The sequence below is a fragment of the Callorhinus ursinus genome, unplaced genomic scaffold, assembly GCF_003265705.2.
Source record: "Callorhinus ursinus isolate GAN/ISIS: 27379988/994484 unplaced genomic scaffold, GSC_fseal_2.0 scaffold65, whole genome shotgun sequence".
Lineage (NCBI taxonomy): Eukaryota > Metazoa > Chordata > Mammalia > Carnivora > Otariidae > Callorhinus > Callorhinus ursinus.
Genome location: NW_027397127.1, coordinates 813,140 through 833,176, shown reverse-complemented (window position 1 = coordinate 833,176; position 20,037 = coordinate 813,140). Strand labels below are relative to the sequence as shown.

Genomic DNA, 20,037 nt, shown 5'->3' with positions numbered 1-20,037 from the left:
TTCATTGTTTCCCCTCATATGAAAATTTCTTTATTTCACAGTCATTTTTTTTTTGAAGATATTTTCACTGGATGTAGAATTCTGGATTATGATTATACTGCCTTTTGGCCTCCATGATATCTGATGAAAAATCTGAAGTTGTTCAAGCCATTGCTCCCTATACCTAAAAAGTCATTTTTCTCAGCTGCTTCAAGATGGTTTCCTTTATCTTTGAGTCATGATTATCTTTGAATTTAACCATTTGGGTTTTGCAGAACTTCTTAAATCTGTAAATTTGTTTTTCATCAAATATGGGATGTTTTAGACCATTATTTCTTCAAATATTTTTTCTGTATCAATTTTTCCCTCCTCAGATTCCAATGGCACAAATGATACACATCTACATATTGTTCCATAGGTCCCTATTATATTTATTTATTTTCAATTTTTTTCTCACTCTTCTTCGGTTTGGATAATTTTTATTCATCTACATTCAGTTTTAATGGCTTTTCATCTGTCATCTCTATTCTTTTATTAAGACCATACAGTGATTTTCTTCTTTCAGATATTATGTATTTTTTCAACTCTAAATTCTCCATCTGGTTCTTTTTATCAATTCTACTTATTTGAGATGTCCTCTTTCTGTTTATTTCAAGAGTTTCCACCCTTCCTTCATTGAGCATGGTTATGGTAGCTGTTTTGAAGACTGTAAATTTCTGTCCTGTCCAATTTCTGAATTTAATGTAATGGAAATGTACTTATTTCATTATTGTTTATAATATTTGTTATTGGTTTTTGGTAAATTATAAAATTTAAGGGGATTCCTTTCAGCACTATATAATTAAAATTTTAATTAGGAATAGCTTCTGTATTTTATCAAACTATTCTTCAATATCTATTAAAAGGTCATAAAATATCTTTATAAATGTTAAGATAAGGTATTATATTGGTGGATTTTTATGATATTGAATTACCTTTGCATCCCTGAAATAGTTTTTGTTTTTACATGGCGTATTATTCCTTTGACACTTTGCCGAATTCTATTTGTTAATATTTTGTTTGTAACTTTGAATCTATACCAATGAATGTTATTTGTCTCTAGTCTCATTTTTCAGTGTTTTATAGATTTTGAAATTGACACTATATTATTATATGAAATGAATTATGGGAACTTTTAAACTTTTCTATGGTCCTTCATCTTTTCATACATGTTAACTTAATGAGATTACTTACCTTCTTATTTCTTTTCTAGCTTTGGGATTATTCCTTTTTTTGTTTACTATCTTCTATAAAAGGCAAATACATAAAGAAATACTTATAAATTTATGTTAATGGCCACACAACGTGTAAAGATGTAATTTGTGACAATAACAAAGACAGAAAGAGATACAACAGAGCAAAAATTTGTATTCTACTGAAACAAAATTAGTATTAATTAAACCTTGGTTGTTATAATGTTAAGATTATCATTTTAATTCCCAAGTTAACAAAAAATTAAAATAATATATGGAAAAGGAAACAAGAAAAAAATCAACAGTTATCCTATGAAAATCAATTAATCACAAATAAAGTGAATAACAGAAAAATTTATGAGGAAATGGTATGTATCATATAAAAACAAATAACAAATGTAGAAATAAATTCTTCTGGTAGCTGTAATTATTTTAAATGTACATGGACTAAACTGTCCAGTTATAAGGCAGATTAACAGGATTGTTAAAAATACATGATGTCAGAATGAGTTAAAAAAGAACCTTCCTGTATATGCTGTCAATAAGAGACTCATTTTAGATTCAAAGTTACAAATAGGTTAAAGTAAAAGGTTGGAAAAGATATTCCATGCAAATAGTAACCAATAAAAGCTGAGGTGGCTACATTAGTGTCAGACAAAATGGAACTTAAGACAAAAATTTTTATGAGAGACAAAGAAAGACATTATATATTGATAAAAATGTCAAAGCATCAAGAAGGTATAATAATTTCAACTAAATATGCATCCAACAACAGATACCAAAAAATATAGGAAGCAAAACTGACAAAAATGGAGAAAAAGGTCTAAAATAATACTTGGAGACATGAATATCTTATTTTCAGTAATGAATAGAGCAACTAAACAGAGGATAAGTAAGAAAACAGAGGGCATGAATTAACTAATCCCATCAAACATATATAGAACACCACATCCAGCAACAACAGAAAACACATTTTTCTCAAGTGCACATGGAACATTCTCTGGGATAGATCATATTCAAAACAAGCATTCAAATTTTTAAATATTAACATTCAAAGGATCTTCTCCAAAATGAAATGAAACTAGAAATCAATAACAGAAGAAAACTGATAAATTCATAAATATGTGGAAATTAAACACCGCAGTCACTATTAAACAACCAATAGATCAAAGAAGGAATTACAAATGAAATTAGAAAATATTTTGAGAAGAGTGAAATGAAAACTTATCAAAACTTATGGGGTACAGCGAATGCAGTGCTCTGAAAGAAATTTATAGCTGTAAATGCCTACCTTTAAAAAGAAGAAAGATCCCAAATCAATAGCCTAACTCTAGATCTTAAGGAACTAAAAAAGAAGAACAAACTTAACCCAAACTATCAAAAGAAAGAAAATGGTAAAGATTAAAATGGAGATGAACAAAATAGAGAATAGAAGAAAATAAGAACAGAAAAGTCCAGGACCACATGGCTTCACTGACAAATTTTACCAACATTTAAAGAATGAACACCGATTCTTATCAAACTCCTACAAAATAGCAGATGCAGGAACACTTGGTAACTCACTCTATTATACCAGCATTACCCAGATACCAAAGCCAGATAATGACATTACAAGAAAAGACAAGTATAGACCAATATTACTTATAAATATAGATGCAAAAATCCTCAACAAAATACTAGCAAACTAAATCACAGTATACACCATGCCCAAATGAGATTTATCACAGGAATGCAAAGATGGCTCAACACGTAAAAATCAACCACTGTAATGCATCACATTAATAGAATTAAGGTAAGAAAACCACATGATCATCTCAACTGATGCAAAAAAAAAAAAAAGCATTTGACGAAAAACATTGTTCTTTTATGATGAAAACACCCAACAAACTAGAAATAGAAGGAAACTTCCTCAACATGATAAAAGGCATTTATGAAAAACCCACAGCTAACGTCCTACTTAATTGTGAAAGAATGAAAGATTTTCTTTTCAGATCAGGAAAAAGACAAGATGGCTGTGTTTACTACTTCCATTCAACAGTGTACTAGAAATTGCGTATAGAGCACTTAAACAAGAAAGAAAGTAAAAGGCAAAGGAAAATTGGAAAAGAAAAAGTAAAATTATCTCCATTCAAAGATGACATGATGTTGTAAACAGAAAATCCTAAAGAACCCTCACACACAAAAATAGATCTAATAAATGAATGCAGCAAAGTTGCAGTATACAAGGTTAACACACGAAAAGCAGTTACAGTTCTACATACTCACAATGAACTGTTCATAAAGGAAATTTTAAAAAGGATTCTATTTACAAGAGCATAAAAAAAAAAACTCAACTAATAAGAGCACTAGCCATAAAAAGGAATAAAGTACTAATACATACTACAAAATGGATGAACCTCGAAAACAGTATGTTAGTGAAAGAAGCCAGGCACCTATTGTGTGATTCCATTTACATAAAATATCCTGATTAGATAAATCCATAGAGACAAAAAACAGATTAGAGATTTGCAGGGGCTAGGGGAGGGGAGATTGGGGAGTGACTGCTTAATGAATAGTGGTTTTTTTTTGGAATGATGAAACGTTTTGACACTAGAAAGAAGTGAAGGTTGCATAATATTGTGAATGTACTAAATGCCACAGGACTGTACACTTTTAAATGATTAATTTAATGTTATGTAAATTTTACCTCAATAAGAAATAATGTATGTAACACAGAAGGCATTATCATCATCATTGTCATCATTATCATTACTATGGAAAATAAAGTTTCCCAAATTTCATTTTCCTTAAAAAACTTAGATTATGAGAGAAAAAAAAAAGTAGACTAAAATGTAAAACTAGATGGTTTAATTTGGATAATATGTTCTTGTCTTCTCTCTTTTCTCTTTCAGATTATGTCTGGCCACTACCTAGATATTTGTGCCCCGTCTGGATTTCTTTGGATGTTTTATTTTCTACAGCGTCCATCATGCACCTCTGCGCTATCTCGCTGGATCGGTATGTAGCAATACGTAATCCTATTGAGCATAGCCGTTTCAATTCGCGGACTAAGGCCATCATGAAGATTGCTATTGTTTGGGCAATTTCGATAGGTAAATAACTTTCTTGGCCATTAGAATTGCAGCGGCTATGCTCAATACTTTCGGATTATGTACTGTGAACAACGTACAGACGTCGACTGGTAACATTTGCGTTTAATCGGGATTCTATTTAAGAATTATTCTTAACCTATATATCTGATATTTAGGTTAACAATAATGAAAGAAATGTAATGTATGTTAATATGTAAATGTAAAGTTTCTATTTATGCTGCTAAATTATTTTATGCATTAGTATGCCAATGAATTCTGCAACACAGATACATAATCTTTGAGATATTTAAAACGATTTGAAGACAAAGATATATGGTAGTCTAAATTTTTTAAATATAGCATTAAAATCTTCCAAAAGATAAATCTATCACAGAATATTAATCAATATTTTTATTCTAATTTCACATCTTCTTGAGTGGAAAAATCAATAGTGTCAAATGAATCTTCATGAAGTAAACATGTCTAAATTTATGCTGTTAATTGACCTAAAATATACTATTTTGTCTCTGTTTTTAAATATCTTCTTAGATTCTGCTTATACAAAAAAGAGAAAAAATCCATTTTTTAAAGATTTGGGGGAGGTTGAAGGGAGAGAAATGATCATCTTATTGCTTATAATTGAGATATTCACAAATGCCTTAAAAATGCTAATATTCAAGTCACAAAACTTAACCAATTGGACTGTAAGGGCTTTTACAATCTTTTTTTTTTTCTTTTGTTTCCTCCTCTTCCAGTTGAAACTTATATTTAGTGTCTCATTAAATAATTCCTCCTCAGAGTAATGTTTCTATAAAAGGTTCTGGTAAAGTTTAGAACAAGATAAGACATCTATACGGTCTTCACTGATATCATCTGAAGATTTTGACTCTGGGTTTATTGATAAAATAAATTTAAGTTTTAAGATTGTTCTATTGTAGGTGAACACACACAAACAACACACACTTTTGGATAAAAAAGCAACAAAACTTCTCCCGGAAAAAAAGTGAATCTATTTACACAATTTGTCCTACATATTCAAGGGCTCATGGATTTTACTTCCTCCGCTCCAAAGAGCTCATCTGAAAAAATGCCAGTTCTTACGGTGCTTACAAAGGAAATATACAGCGAAATTAAATTAGGGTATTAGGGGCACTGGCTTCTAATAATGACAGATGGGCAATCTGCAATGATGTTTGTATTAAAGACAACAAAAAAGTATGGAAAAAAATACTATTAGCATTGAGAAGCTAATAAGATAGTGAAGAATCCAGAAAAAGACAGAAATCCAGGAAGAATGACTATGACTTTTGGGTCACTTTTGCCAAGGATGCATTTGCAAACCTGAAGATGTGACTGAAATGTTGTGAAGCTCATTTCACATTCTCACAAGCAAAGAAGACCTAAAGCAGGAATACAGAGTATGGTAAGGGTCGACTAACTTGAGCTTATTTTTTGGATGCCAAAGACCTGTACACTAGAAATAAGGATGGACTAGGCTTAAACCACTCTTGACATGAAATTCAGGCCAGGATTAAGTTATGTGGGTAACCAATAAAAATCTGAAGCCTGAAAATTGGATTAAGATGATTTCATATTTTTCAAGTTTCCAATTTCTCTGATATAAGCAAAAAAATCACTGTACACTTCAAATTATTTCTTTTAATAATTTTTAATTCCAGTAGCTACAGTACAATGATAAACAGACACATGAAAAGACAAAATAACTTGAATCAGCTATAACATAATAAAAGATAATACAAACAAACTCGCTGACACTCAAGGTAGTGGAATTACCAGACATAGACTTTAAAGAACTATTTGTATTCTGCATATGAAAACTATAAGCTGAATTTAAATATTTCAGCAAAAAACTACAAACTACAAACAGGGACATTTAAGATTTGAGAAGCAGTTGGAAAACCTGGAGCTTAGGCATAACACAAAAACCCAAGAATGCAAAGGCAGTTTAGACATAACTAAAAAGAACATTACTGGAGGTCGATTAGAAGAAACAGTGATGAATGAAGCAAGGAGAATTAGAAGAATACAAAAGAGAGAGGAAAGAGTAAGAACAGACATACAACCTGGGTGGTGCCTTTGGTTAAGCGTCCAGCTCTTGGTTTCAGCTCAGGTCATGATCTAGGGTCATGAGATCAAGCCCTGTATCAGGCTCCACTGTTGGTGCGGAGTCTGCTTAAGTTTCTCTCTCCCTCTCCTTTTGTCCCTGCCCCCCATGCATGTGCTCTCAGTCTCTCTAAAATAAATAAATAAACCTTAAAAACAAAATAAAACGAGAAGACTTTTACAAGGTGAGAAAAGAATGGCAGAAGAGCAATATTTGAAGAAATAATGGCTTTTGGAATTGAAGAAAGACACCGATTCTCACATTGAAAGAACTCAACAAACCTCAAGCAGAATGAATAAGAACAAATCAACATTTGGATGCCTCATAACAACATTACAGAAAAAAAGAAAAAAATTGATTTTAAAGAGAAAAAAATAAAGAGATCATCTTCAACAGAATTATGATAAGATGGATGAATATCTTCTCAACAGCAACAATGAAAACTAGATGTTGAAATGACAGTGTCGATCTGCTGATAAAAAGTGAATGCTAAATTAAAACCATATACTCAGCAAAATTATACCTCAGGAATTGAAGTGAAATGAAGATTTTATCTGGCAAGCAAAAGTCAGGAGAACAAGACAAAATCAGAATCCTACTTAAGGAAATCCTGAAGAATGTTCTTAAAACAAAAGAAAATTGTCACAGATGGAAGATCGGAGGTGCAAGAAACAATGAAAATGATATATGTTGAATTATTGTGTTGTACACCTGAAACAAATGTAACATGTGGTCAACTATACTCAAATTTAAAAAAAAAAAAAAGAATCACTGGAAAAAAAGAAAATGGTAAATATGTGGTTAAATATGAATAAAAATTGACTGTATAAAACAAAAATAATTATGCCTTCTGAAGTTCAGAATATTTATGGAACTAAAACTCACAAAAAAAATAGCATATAAGTAAACAAGCTGAAAGCAAACTTTATTCATTATCCAGGAGAAAGATAAAAATGATATTTAATATTAAGCTTTGATGAATAAGGTATAACTTGTACATTCAAAGGCAATCACTAATAGAAAAGGAATGTTTAACTTCCAAATTTACAGAGGAATATTACAGAATAAAAAAGCAAATCCAATAGGGGGCAATAAAAGATAGAAAAAGTAACACGGTTCAGGTGGGAAAACATAAAAACGTACTAAGATGGCAGAATTGTAACCAAATGTATCAGTAATTATACCAATTGAAAATGGAACTCAATATTCTAATATTGTCAGACAGGATTTGAAAAAATAATCCAACTATGTGTTTACAAAAGGCATATATAAATCATAAGGAAAGTGAGAAATAAAAATAGATACTCCACACGAACAGTAACTGACAGAAAAATTGTGTAGCTATATTAATAATCTGACAGCATAGATTTTTCAGCAAAAAAGATTTTTTTAAAGTTTATTTCATAATGATAAAAGATTTAATTCATCTGAAAGACGTAGCATAATGAACTTGTATGTGTATAATAATATGGCTTCAACAATGCTAAATCAAAACTGGACAGAACTATAAAAACAGACAAATCTACAATCATGGTGTGAAATTTTAAACATACCTTTTTCAATAATTGTATGAGAAGAATGAACAAAGCAGAACTCATTAACAAGTGAAAAATATATATTCCCAGCATTTGAACAAGAAATATTTATCAAAATTGACCATATATTTGGCTATAAATCAATTCTCAATAAATTCCAAACTGTTGGAATCATAAAGTGCATATTCTTTGGCTGAAATACAAATGAGATAGAAATGTTTATCAAAAGATAACTAGGAGCACCCAGGTGGCTCAGTCGTTAAGCGTCTGCCTTCGGCTCAGGTCATGATCCCAGGGTCTTGGGACCGAGCCCCACATGGGGCTCCCTGCTCAGCGGGAAGCCTGCTTCTCCCTCTCCCACTCCCCCTGCTTGTGTTCCTTCTCTCCCTGTGTCTCTCTCTGTCAAATAAGTAAATAAAATATTTTAAAAAAAGATAACTAGAAAACCTCATATATTTGGAAATTAAGAAATTACTTTCCAACAAACTTTGACCCAGTAATTTAAAATCCATTGATAATTCTTCCCTAAATCATTTATTATTATGTGATTATAGAATGATAATTTTTCTTACTTTATCATTCTTTCTTCCTCTCTCAGTTAGCATTATACTGTAAGGACGAGTTTTCCCTCCCACCCTTTGTCATTTATTTATTCATATTGGTAAAAACTTTTGAATTCTGTTGTAATCAATATAATTTAAGTCATTGCTGTACTTAATTATTTTGATCCTCAAATTGTCCTAGATTGTTTCATGAGAACTCCTTTTAATATGTACCATCAGTTTCTGAGCACTTACTTTCTGGCATGAATGATGCCAGATTCACCTTTTACTTTCCATGCCCCAGTTCTTCAATCAGTCCTCTCATATAAGGAACTTGTGTTCTTTTTAGTGGTCAATTGTTTTCTAAAACCAGATATGGAATCTAGGTATGCTCATTGCTACTAGGACATTTTTGCTTCTATGTGCTTCTTGGCCTTTAATCCCAATCCAGTAACACAGGATTCTTCTGTTAATTCCCTAATTCTTTATTATTCCTCATTTTACTCACAGTGAGCAACTGGGTCCCCAAAAAGCATCAATAGATTTATTTACTTATTACTTATATTTTTAAATCCTACAATACAACAAATTCATTTCAGAATTTCTATCCTCATACCAGTACAATAAATAAAACGCTATTTTAAAATTGTTATTGCGATTTTTTGTCTTCACAATGTGTCCCACCAAGGGTATATAACCAAAGCATCGTGCTCAAAATGCTAGGATTAGTCTGAATTGTTTTCTTCTATGTGGTTCTGTTCCCAGTTGTTTACTGTTAGGGACTTTTTGGTTTCTGTGTACACTCAATATTGATTTACCCCACATTGTTGACTTTATTTTTTAATATGTTAAGCCTTACTATCAAGTTCCATACTATATGATTTCACTCATATGTGGAATTGAAGAAACAAAACAAACAAGCAAGGGAAGAAAATGAGAGAGAGAGAGAGAGTCAAAGCAAGAAACAGACTGTTAATTATAGAGAACAATCTGATGGATACCAGGGAGGAGGAACAGGAAGGATAGGTTGAACGGGTTGTGGAAATTCAGGAGTGCATTGTGAGGAGCACAAGGTGACATATGGAAGTGTGGAATCACTATATGGTACACCTGAAACTAGTATAACACTGTATGTTAACTAACTAGAATTAAAATAAAGACAAAAATATATTATGTTCCAAAAGTCAAAACTACACAAATAGTATACCCAGAGACACATCAGTCTTTCTTCTACCTCTTGGTTAACCCATTCACTAATTTCTGGAGTATATTGCCGGAGTTTATTTTTGGAAAAAAAAAAAAACCACATATATTGTTTTTCTCTTCTTAGATAAAAGATAAAATACTACATACATGTTAATATGTTGACGTTTTTCACTTGATAGTATGTCCTGGAACCATTCTATATCAACTCACAGCAAGATGGTAGATGTAAACCCAAATATCATATAAATGGCCAAAACACTGCATTTAAAAGCCAAATTCCTTCTATTGTTTACATCTGCTAGTACTGCACTGGGTAGATACATCATAATTTATTTAACCAATCTCCTATGTAGTATGAACATTTGAAGTTGTTTCTAATATTTTGCAATTACCAATAATGCCACCAAAAGTCATTTGCATACCTCTTTGCATACCTCTCACTCTGTATATGTTTCCTACTTTTGGAAATTTAATTTCAACAAAAATTACTAACAGAAATTCCTAATTTACCAAGAGTAAATGTATATATAATGATTAGTAAGGGATTGAAAATTTTTCATTCCTGCTAGCAATGTAAGAGAGCCTGTTTCCCCAAAGCCTTGCTAAAAGGTGCATCTTCAAACTTCTAAAATTTTGTCACTCTAATAAGTGAGAAATATCAATTCAATGCAGTTCCAATTTGCACCTACTTTGTTATGAAAGAAGCTGAGCTTGTTTTCATACACTTAAGTGCCATTGCCTAAATTAGTTTTTTGCAAAGTGTACCTTTTGCTCATTTTTCTATTTTTTAACCCTTTTCTTTCTTAATTTCAATAGCTCTTGATACATCACAGATAATTAACATTTTACATGTTATAAATGAAAATATTTTTTCTGTGTTTACTATTTGCTATTGCTTATGGTGCTTCTGCCATGCAGAATTTTCTTTTATGCAGTTCATTTTATCAGTCAGATTCCATTTCTATATTGAGTGATTGTTATAAATTCTTGCCCCACACTCAGGTTAGACAATAAATCACACATATTTACCTCATTTTTCACATTTAGATCTCTGATCCATTTGGAGTTTATTTTTGTGTGTGGTGAGATATGCATTCAGTTTTATCTTCCTCCAAATAATCATTCAGCTGCCTCATGCTGTTTATTTAAAAAGTTTATATAGTCTGTAATTCACAATGCCACTTTTATAGTATATTAAATTTTCTTCCATATCTGAGCCTATTTCTGAAGTTTACATTATATTCCAATAGTGTGTCCATTCATGTGCCAGTTCTCCACTGTTTTAGTTATGAAATTTTCACAATAAATTTGGTCATCTGATATGGTTCATTTTCATTCATAACTCTTATCTTTTAGAGCTGGAATGTTTAATTTTCCATATGAGCTTTAACATTAACTTTCCTAGTCCCAATTTAAAATCCTGTTCGTATTTTGATAGGGGTCTCTTTAAATTTATAAAATAATCTAGGAAGAAGTTAACTGAATTCTAAAAAAAGTATTTTCTCTAATCTACATACTAATTTAAATTATGGCCAGTCTTTCTCTTAGGCTTTACAGCCAAGCTTATCATATGGCCACTTTCATGTCTTCCTTGTTGCCATTCATAAGTCATCTCATAAGAATTAATTTTGTAGCTCTATCACTCTACTGAAACTGTTCTCTGTAAGTTCATTAGTGACTTCTTAATTGTCTAATTCATCAGTTCTTAAACTTTTTGGTCTCAGGATCTCTTTACACACTTAAACAATTGAAGACCCCAATGAGCTTTTGTTTATATGAGTTTATCAATATTTATTGTCCTAGAAATTAAAATTGAGAACATTTTATTTATGTATGGATTTATTTAAAAAACAAGAAACCCATTATATGCTAACATAAATAACATAGCTCTATGAAAAATCGCTGCATTTTCCACAAAAAAAAATGAAGTTAATGAAGAGTGACATTTTCTTAGACTTTTAAAAATCTGTTTATCATCGGGTGTAATAGAAGACAGCAAGTTTCTCATCTCTGCTTCTGCATCTTTTCTGTCTCAATGAGTTGCTTTGGCTGAATTATGTGAAGAAAATACATATCCTCAGATAGGTAGCTTCAATACAGGAAGGTATTTTATTTTTTTTTAAGATTTATTTATTTATTTTGAGAGAGTGAGAATGAGAGAGAGAGAGAGAGAGAGAGAGAGTACATGAGAGGGGGAGGATTAGAGGGAGAAGCAGGCTCCTCGCTGAGCAGGGAGCCCGGTGCGGGACTCGATCCCGGGACTCCAGGATCGTGACCTGAGCCAAAGGCAGTCGCTTAACCGACTGAGCCACCCAGGCGCCCTACAGGAAAGTATTTTAATAATGTTTTCAGATAATAGTGGACATTTTCTTTGATACTCACTAAAACCCAGCAAGTTTTTTTGTTTCTTAAATTCAGTTGCAATATGTAATTGGAAACCATATCACTGATTTTTTCATATGCTGTTACATTAAAATCCACTAATCTGTCTTGCGCTTTGATATTTTATCTATGCATTATCTTGTAACATCAAGCATAGGTCATTCAGAAAATATTGGTTCCCTGGGGGGTGGGAGGGATGGGGTGGCTGGGTGATAGACATTGGGGAGGGTATGTGCTATGGTGAGCGCTGTGAATTGTGCAAGACTGTTGAATCACAGATCTGTACCTCTGAAACAAATAATATATTATATGTTAAAAAAGAAGAAGAAGAAGAAGAAGAAGAAGAAGAAGATAGCAGGAGGGGAAGAATGAAGGGGAAGAAATCAGAGGGGGAGATGAACCATGAAAGACGACGGACTCTGAAAAACAAACTGAGGGTTCTAGAGGGGAGGGGGGTGGGGGGATGGGTTAGCCTGGTGATGGGTATTAAAGAGGGCACGTTCTGTATGGAGCACTGGGTGTTATACGCAAACAATGAATCATGGAACTCTACGTCAAAAACTAATGATGTAATGTATGGTGATTAACATAACATAATAACAAAAAATGTATCTCAAAAAAAAAGAAAATATTGGTTCCCTGAGTTATGCACATTTCCCAAATGTTAATACAGTATCAAAAAATCACATGCATTAATAATCCCTACCAATATTGTCAGAAAAGTCTTTAAATATCAGAGAAGTGTCAAACTCCCAGGGGTGTGTACCAGTTTTCCAAAGTTCCAATATTCACTTGCTCAAATTTTATCATTAGAGGTAAATACCATCTGTCTTTTTCCTTGACCTGTCGGGTTCAACACATCCATTTTTAAGAACATACTTGCCAAATATCCAAGTATGAATAATGTCAGTGTGTCTGGCAGTCATTCTTTCAAGGAAAAATGTTATTCCGTGGCAAAAGGGTCCAGTGCATCCTCCAACTCTAACAACTGCTTAAGTGCTTTTCCTCGAAGTAACCACCTTATATCAGTATGCAGAAGTGTTCTTATGCATACTTTCATTTCATCACATGGATTATTAAAAGAGTCAAAATGTAGTAAAATTAATATTTTTTACTGCTTCACTAAAGACATTCTTGGGTAAAACTGGCCTTTTTTCCTTGAAAGTGTGTGGTGGTGAACAAAACAATGATTACCTGTACAACTTGGTGTCACTAGCCTGATTCATGCTAAGGCACCGACAGCTCTACCCACTATTATTTTTCACATTGCTAAAAATGTAAACACAGTAAAAACAGCAAATAACACAGTAAGATTATTACAGAAGTAGTTTTGATTTCACAATACCACTCAAAGAGTCTTAGAGACACCCAGGTATCCATGGGCCATACTTTTTAAGAGCTGTGTTTCCAACTTTAGCTTCTTTGGCGGCACTTGAAACTGTTGACGATGATTTCCTCATAATTCTCTCTTCCTCTGCAAGCTATGACATCATTTTTTGTTGTTTTCTTCACTCTTATCTTTCTGTCTGCTCTTATTTATTCTCTTCATTTTCTGCTTTACTCTCCCTCTTCCCCAAGAGTCTATTCTTTCAGTTGCTTATACAGTTTTCCTGGTTTACGTCATCCACAGAAAAAAAACTAAAATCTATCTACTGATGACTCTCAAGTAAACATTTCTATTTCTATCCAGATTATATCCAGATCTCTAGTTTCGGATGTACAGGGGTATAGAGATGAATGTTGGAGATGTATCTCAAATGCCATCTTGCCAAGTTGCACTCAAAACCTTCCCCTACCTCCAGTTTTTCTTCCTCTCACATTTCTGTTTCTCAAGTGAACAGCAACAGCCTCTCCCATTTACCCAAAAAGGAACCTGAGAATCATTTAGAATTCTTCTCTTTCTCCGCGTGGCAAATGAACACAACTTGTCCTCAATATTCCTAAATATTTCTCCTTAATATTTTTCACATTCCAGTCTCTCCATTTCCTCATTCGCTTTCTTAATTTAAGCCTCTGTTGTTGTTGTTGTTTTATTGAAATTCAAGTTAGTTAACATATAGTGTACTATTAGTTTCAGGGTAGAATTTAGTGGTTCATTAGTTGCATATAACACCCAGTGTTCATTACATCAAGTGCCCTCCTTAATGTCCATCAGCCAGTTACCCCATCCCCCCACCCATTAAGCCTTTATTGTTAATTATTTATGCATCCATACCTCCTTCTCTCCTACCTCTGTGAAAGGAATGGTTCTCATCATAACCAAGACCCATCTTCACTTCCTTAAGTGAGCCAGGTACACCCATGACAACAAGAACAATAGTTCTCTCCAAATTTCCATGTTCGATTACTCAGAGAATTCCTTCAAGCATGGCTTTTTTAAAAATCATTTTCTCTGTGCCTTCTTTACTTTCTGCCTTGATTTTTTAACTATCTTGGTTTTCACATGTTGGCTCACCCTTCTCCTTTGGCCAGGGCCATTTTCCATTGCCACATGAAATTCTCCACCATATTAGGGATTTAGTTATTTCCATACTCAGTAAGGTACTGCCTTAAGAAATTTTGTCCGCCTTCATGACTCATTAGTAGCCATAGTTCACAAAATCAACCCATGCCTTCAGAATAACTCCTCTATCTCTTCTTGCAACATCTTAAATATAATTTCACCTTAGGTCTGGTTCTGACCTATGTCTATGAATAAAATTCATGATATCCATAAACTTTGGAACTTTTAAAAAATTTTAAGTGCAGCATATACAGTAAAGTACACAAATCTTCAGTGTATAGCTTGTTGAATTTTTACAGATGTATACACCACTGTAATGAACACACAGGAAAAGATATAGAACATTCCAAATATCCAGAGGACTATCTATTGGCCCCTTTCTGTAATCTCCTATGGGTAACCAGTATTCTGACTTCTATAACCATAGATTAGTTTTGCCTGTTTGGAACATCATATAAATGGAAGCACATAATATCTACTCTTTTATGTACTCTTTTCAGTCTGATTTCTTTCAATCAATATTGTATCTATATGATCCCTCCATGTTGTTGCATTTATCAGTAGTTAGTTCTTCATTGTCACATAGTGTTCCTTTATATAAACATTTAAAAAATCAATTTACCTTGTTAATGTTGGTGAACACTTGGTTTGTTTCCAGTGTTTGGCTATTATAAAGTTGCAAAGACCCTGAGTGTCCCTATTTTTTGGTGGACAAAAACATTCATTTCTGTTGTTCTTTTACCCAAAAGAGAAATCTGATGATCACTTTAGACTTACTCAGTGTGTACTGTCAAAGATTTTTCCAAATTGGTTGCGTCCATTCACAAAACCATCCACAATATAAGAGATGAAAGAAATGTAATGTAAGAAATGTAAGAAAAAAAATAAAGTTTTTGCCAAAAATTAGTATTGTCAGTCTTAATTACGGGCCAACACACATTTTCTATTAGGGCCAGGCAGTAAACATTTTAGGATTTATAGGCCACATGTGATCTCTGATGCATATGTTTTTAACAACTTTTTAAAGTGTAAAATAATTCTTAGTCGACACAAATACAGGCTGTAGGCAAGACTGTGCCTGTGAGTCACAGTTTGCCAAACTCTGGTGCTAATAATTAAATTATGTTCTGGTAAGTATGTAGTGATGATCTCATTTTAGTATTTATTTTCATATCGATAATGAATTATAATGTTGAACAGTTTTTCTTACGTTTTTGATGTATTTGGATGTCTTCTTTTATATCCCTTGTGATGCATCTTTTCTACCCATTTGCCTATTTTGAATTTATCTGTCCTTTAAAAACTAATTTCTAGAGGTCTTTTTTACATTCTAAATGAGTCCTTTGCTGAATATATATCTTCAGAATATTTTCTCCCAGTCTGTGCCTAGCTTTTTACTCTTTTAATGAATTTCACTTTGTCAGTGTTTACTTTAGTAGTCAGAGATTTTTTTTTAAAGATTTTATTTATTTATTTGAGAGAGAGAGAGAATGAGAGATAGAGAGCACGAGAGGGAAGAGGGTCAGAGGGAGAAGCAGACTCCCTGCTGAGCAGGGAACCCGATGCGGGACTCGATCCCGAGACTCCAGGATCATGACCTAAGCCGAAGGCAGTCACTTAACCAACTGAGCCACCCAGGCGCCCTAGTAGTCAGAGATTTTTATGTCCAGTTTAAGAAAAACTTTTCTATCAAAAGTTCAAGAGGATAAGCCCCTATGGTTTTGGTTTGGCTTTGTTTTTTCTTAATAGCTTGATGATCTCAGCTTTCACATTTAGGTCTAATAGCCATCTCACCTTAATTCTTGTAAGGGTTGGACTTTCTTTCCCATGTGAATATCTAACTGACTCAACACCACTTATTAGAAAGATTATTCTCAGGGTGCCTGGGTGGCTCAGTTGGTTAGGCATCTGCCTTCAGCTCAGGTCATGATCTCAGGGTCTTGAGATCAAGCCCCACATCAGGCCCCCTGCACAGCAGGGAGTCTACTTGTCCCTCCCCCTACTCGTGCTTTTTTTTTTTCCCCTCAAATAAATAAAATCTTTTTAAAAAGTAAAAAATATGGGCGCCTGGGTGGCTCAGTTGGTTAAGGGACTGCCTTTGGCTCAGGTCATGATCCTGGAGTCCCGGGATCGAGTCCCACATCAGGCTTCCTGCTCAGCAGGGAGTCTGCTTCTCCCTCTGACCCTCCTCCCCTCATGCCCTCTCTCTCTCTCTCTCTCTCATTCTCTCTCTCAAATAAATAAATAAATAAAATCTTTAAAAAAAGTAAAAAATAAGGTTATCCTCATCCATTGAATTAGAATGGAATCATTCTCATAAGTGAGGTGACCTTATGTACATTGTTTCTACTCAGCTATCTGTTCTGTTCTATTGGTCCAGTATCCTTTCCTTGCACCAATATGAGGATGTCCTCATTACTGTAGCTTCATACTAAGTCTCAATATCTAACAGAGTAAGTCCTTCAGCTGTGCTCTTTGTCACAACTATCCAGGCTATTCTCAGGCTTTCTCATTTTCATATAAGATTTAAATTACCTTGTGAATCTTCTAAATAAAACATTCTGGGGTTTTTTTAATTTTTTATTAATATGTAATGTATTACTTGTTTCAGGGGTACAGGTCTGTGATTCTTCAGTCTTACATAATTCTTGGCGCTCACCATAGCACATACCCTCCTCAATGTCTATCACCCAGCCACCCCATCCCTCCCACCCCCACCTGGGTTGCTCAGTCGTTGGGCGTCTGCCTTCAGCTTGGGCCATGATCCCAGGGTCCTGGGATCGAGCCCCGACATTGGGCTCCCTGCTCAGCGGGAAGCCTGCTTCTCCTTCTCCCACTCCCCCTGCTTGTGTTCCCTCTCTCACTGTGCCTCTCTCTGTCAAATAAATAAATAAAATCTTTTTAAAAAACCAAACACTTTCCTTGCTCATCCATACAAAGCAACTCCTCATTCATTGAAAGTTTAATCATGAGATTGCAGCAACTTAGTCACATCCCCAGGCTCTACTTCTAATTCTAGTTCTCTTGCTATTTCCACCACATCTGCGGTTACTTCCTCTATTGAAGTCTTGAACCCTCAAAATCATCCATGAGGGTTAGAATCATCTTCTTCCGAATTCCTGTTAGTGTTGATATTTTGACCTTTTCCCATGAATCATAATGTTCTTAATGGCATCAAGAATAGTGAATCCTTTTCAAAATGTTTTTTTTTTCTTAGTTTTTATTTAAATTCTAGTTAGTTAACATATAGTGTAATACTGGTTTCAGGAGCAGAATTTAGCAATTCATCACTTTCATATAACACCCAGTTACTCATCACAAGTGCCCTCCTTAATTTCCATCGCCCATTTAGCCCATCCCCTGCCCACCTCCCCTCCAGCAACCTTCAGTTTGTTCTCTATTGTTAAGAGTCTCTTATGGTTGGCCTCTCTCTCTCTTTTTTCCCTTCCCCTATGTTTTTCTGTTTTGTTTCTTAAACTCCACATATGATTGAAACCGTATGATATTTGTCTTTCTCTGACTGACTTATTTTGCTCAGCATAATACACTCTAGATCCATCTACATCATTGAAATAGCAAGATTTCATTCTTTTTTTAATTTTTTAAAGATTTTATTTACTCATTTAGAGAGACAGCATGTGCATAAGTGTAGGGAGAGGCAAAGGAGGAAGAAGAGGGACAAGCAGACTCTGCACTGAGCATGGAGCCCAACACAGGGCTCAATCCCATGATGCCGAGATCATGACCAAAAACCAAGAGTCATATGCTTAACCAACTGAGCCACCCAGTGCCCCAAGTCTTCATTCTTTTTGATGGTTGAGTAATATTCCATTATATATATACATATATACTACATCTTCTTTATCCATTCATTATTTGGTGGACACTTGGGTTCTTTCCATAATTTGGCTATTATTGATAATGCTGCTATAAACATCAGGGTGCATGTGCCCCTTCAAATCAGTATTTTTGTATCATTTGGGTAAATACCTAGTAGTGCAATTGCTGGGTCATAAGGTAGTTCTATTTTTAAGTTTTTGAGGAACCTCCATACTGTTTTCCAGAGTGGCTACACCAGTTTGCATAGAAATTACTGCCTCTGGTCTCTTCCAGGATTTTTATGGTTTCAGGTCTCTCATTTAAAGTCTTCCAACCATTTGGAGTTTACTTTTATGTATGGTATAGGAATGTAGTCCAGTTTCATTATTTTGCATGTAGCTGTCCAGTTTTCCCAACACCATTTGTTGAAGAGGCTGTCTTTTGCCCATTGCATGTTCTTGCCTCCTTTATCATTGATTAATTGACCATAAAATCATGGTTTTATTTTTGGGTTCTCTAGTCTGTTCCATTGTCTATTTTTGTGCCAGTACCATACTGTTTTGATGACTATAGCTTGGGTGTATATCATGAAATCTGGGATTGTGATGCCTTTAGTTTCGCTCTTCTTTTTTAAGATTGCTTTGGCTATTTGGAGTCTTTTGGTTCCATACGAATTTTAAGATTATTTGTTCTAGGTCTGTGAAAAATACTGTTAGCATTTTGATAAGGGTTACATTAAATCTGTAGATTGCTTTGGGTAGTATGGATATTTTAACAATACTGGTTCTTCCAATCTATGAGCATGGAATATTTTTTTGTTTATGTCATCTTCAGTGTTTTATAGTTTTAGAATACAAGTCTTCCACCTCCAAGATTGGGTTTATTCCTGTATATTTTATTCTTTTTGGTGCAATTGTAAATGGTATTGTTTTCTTAATTTCTCTTTCTGCTACTTCATTATTAGTGTATAGAAATGCAATGGATTTCTGTATCTTGATTTTGTATCCTGCAAACTTACTTAATTCATTTATGAGTTCCAGTATTTTTTTTTTTTTGGTGGAAACTTTAGGGTTTTCTTTATATAGTATCATGTCATCCACAAACTGTGAAAGTTTTATATCTTATAAATTCAGATGACTTTTATCTCTTTTTCTTGTGCAATTACTGTGGCTAGAATTTCCAGTACTATATGAAAATGGTGAGAGTAGACATCCTTGTCTTGTTCCTGATCTTAGAACTTTTCCCCATTGAATGTGATGTTCACTGTGGGTTTCTCATATATGGCTTTATTATGTTGACATATGTTCCCTCCAAACCTACTTTGTTGAGGGCTTCTTATCATAACCGGATGTTGTACTTTGTCAGATGTTTATTCTGCATCTATTTAAAAGATCATATGGTTTTTACCTTTTCTCTTGTTAATGTGATGTATCGTGTTGATTGATTTGCAAATATTAAACCATCTTGCAACCCAGGAATAAACCCCATCTGGTTGTGGTGAATGATTTTTTTTAATGTATTGTTGGATTCGGTTTGCTAGTATTTTGTTGAGGATTTTTGCATCTATGTTCATCAGTGATATTGGCCTGTAGTTTTCTTTTTTTGTAGTCTTTATGTGGTTCTGGTATCAGGGTAATGCTGGC

At 33.7% G+C, this 20,037-nt stretch overlaps 1 protein-coding gene across 1 annotated transcript in view; it reads left to right on the top strand.

Annotated features, from left to right (window-relative positions):
- The window catches only part of HTR2C (5-hydroxytryptamine receptor 2C), a 272,709-nt gene that overhangs the window by 212,501 nt on the left and 40,171 nt on the right, over window positions 1-20,037 (top strand). The window contains exon 5 of the mRNA XM_025853674.2: window positions 4,103-4,303. Coding sequence (XP_025709459.1) covers window positions 4,103-4,303 — 201 coding nt within the window. The remainder of the gene's footprint in view (window positions 1-4,102; window positions 4,304-20,037) is intronic.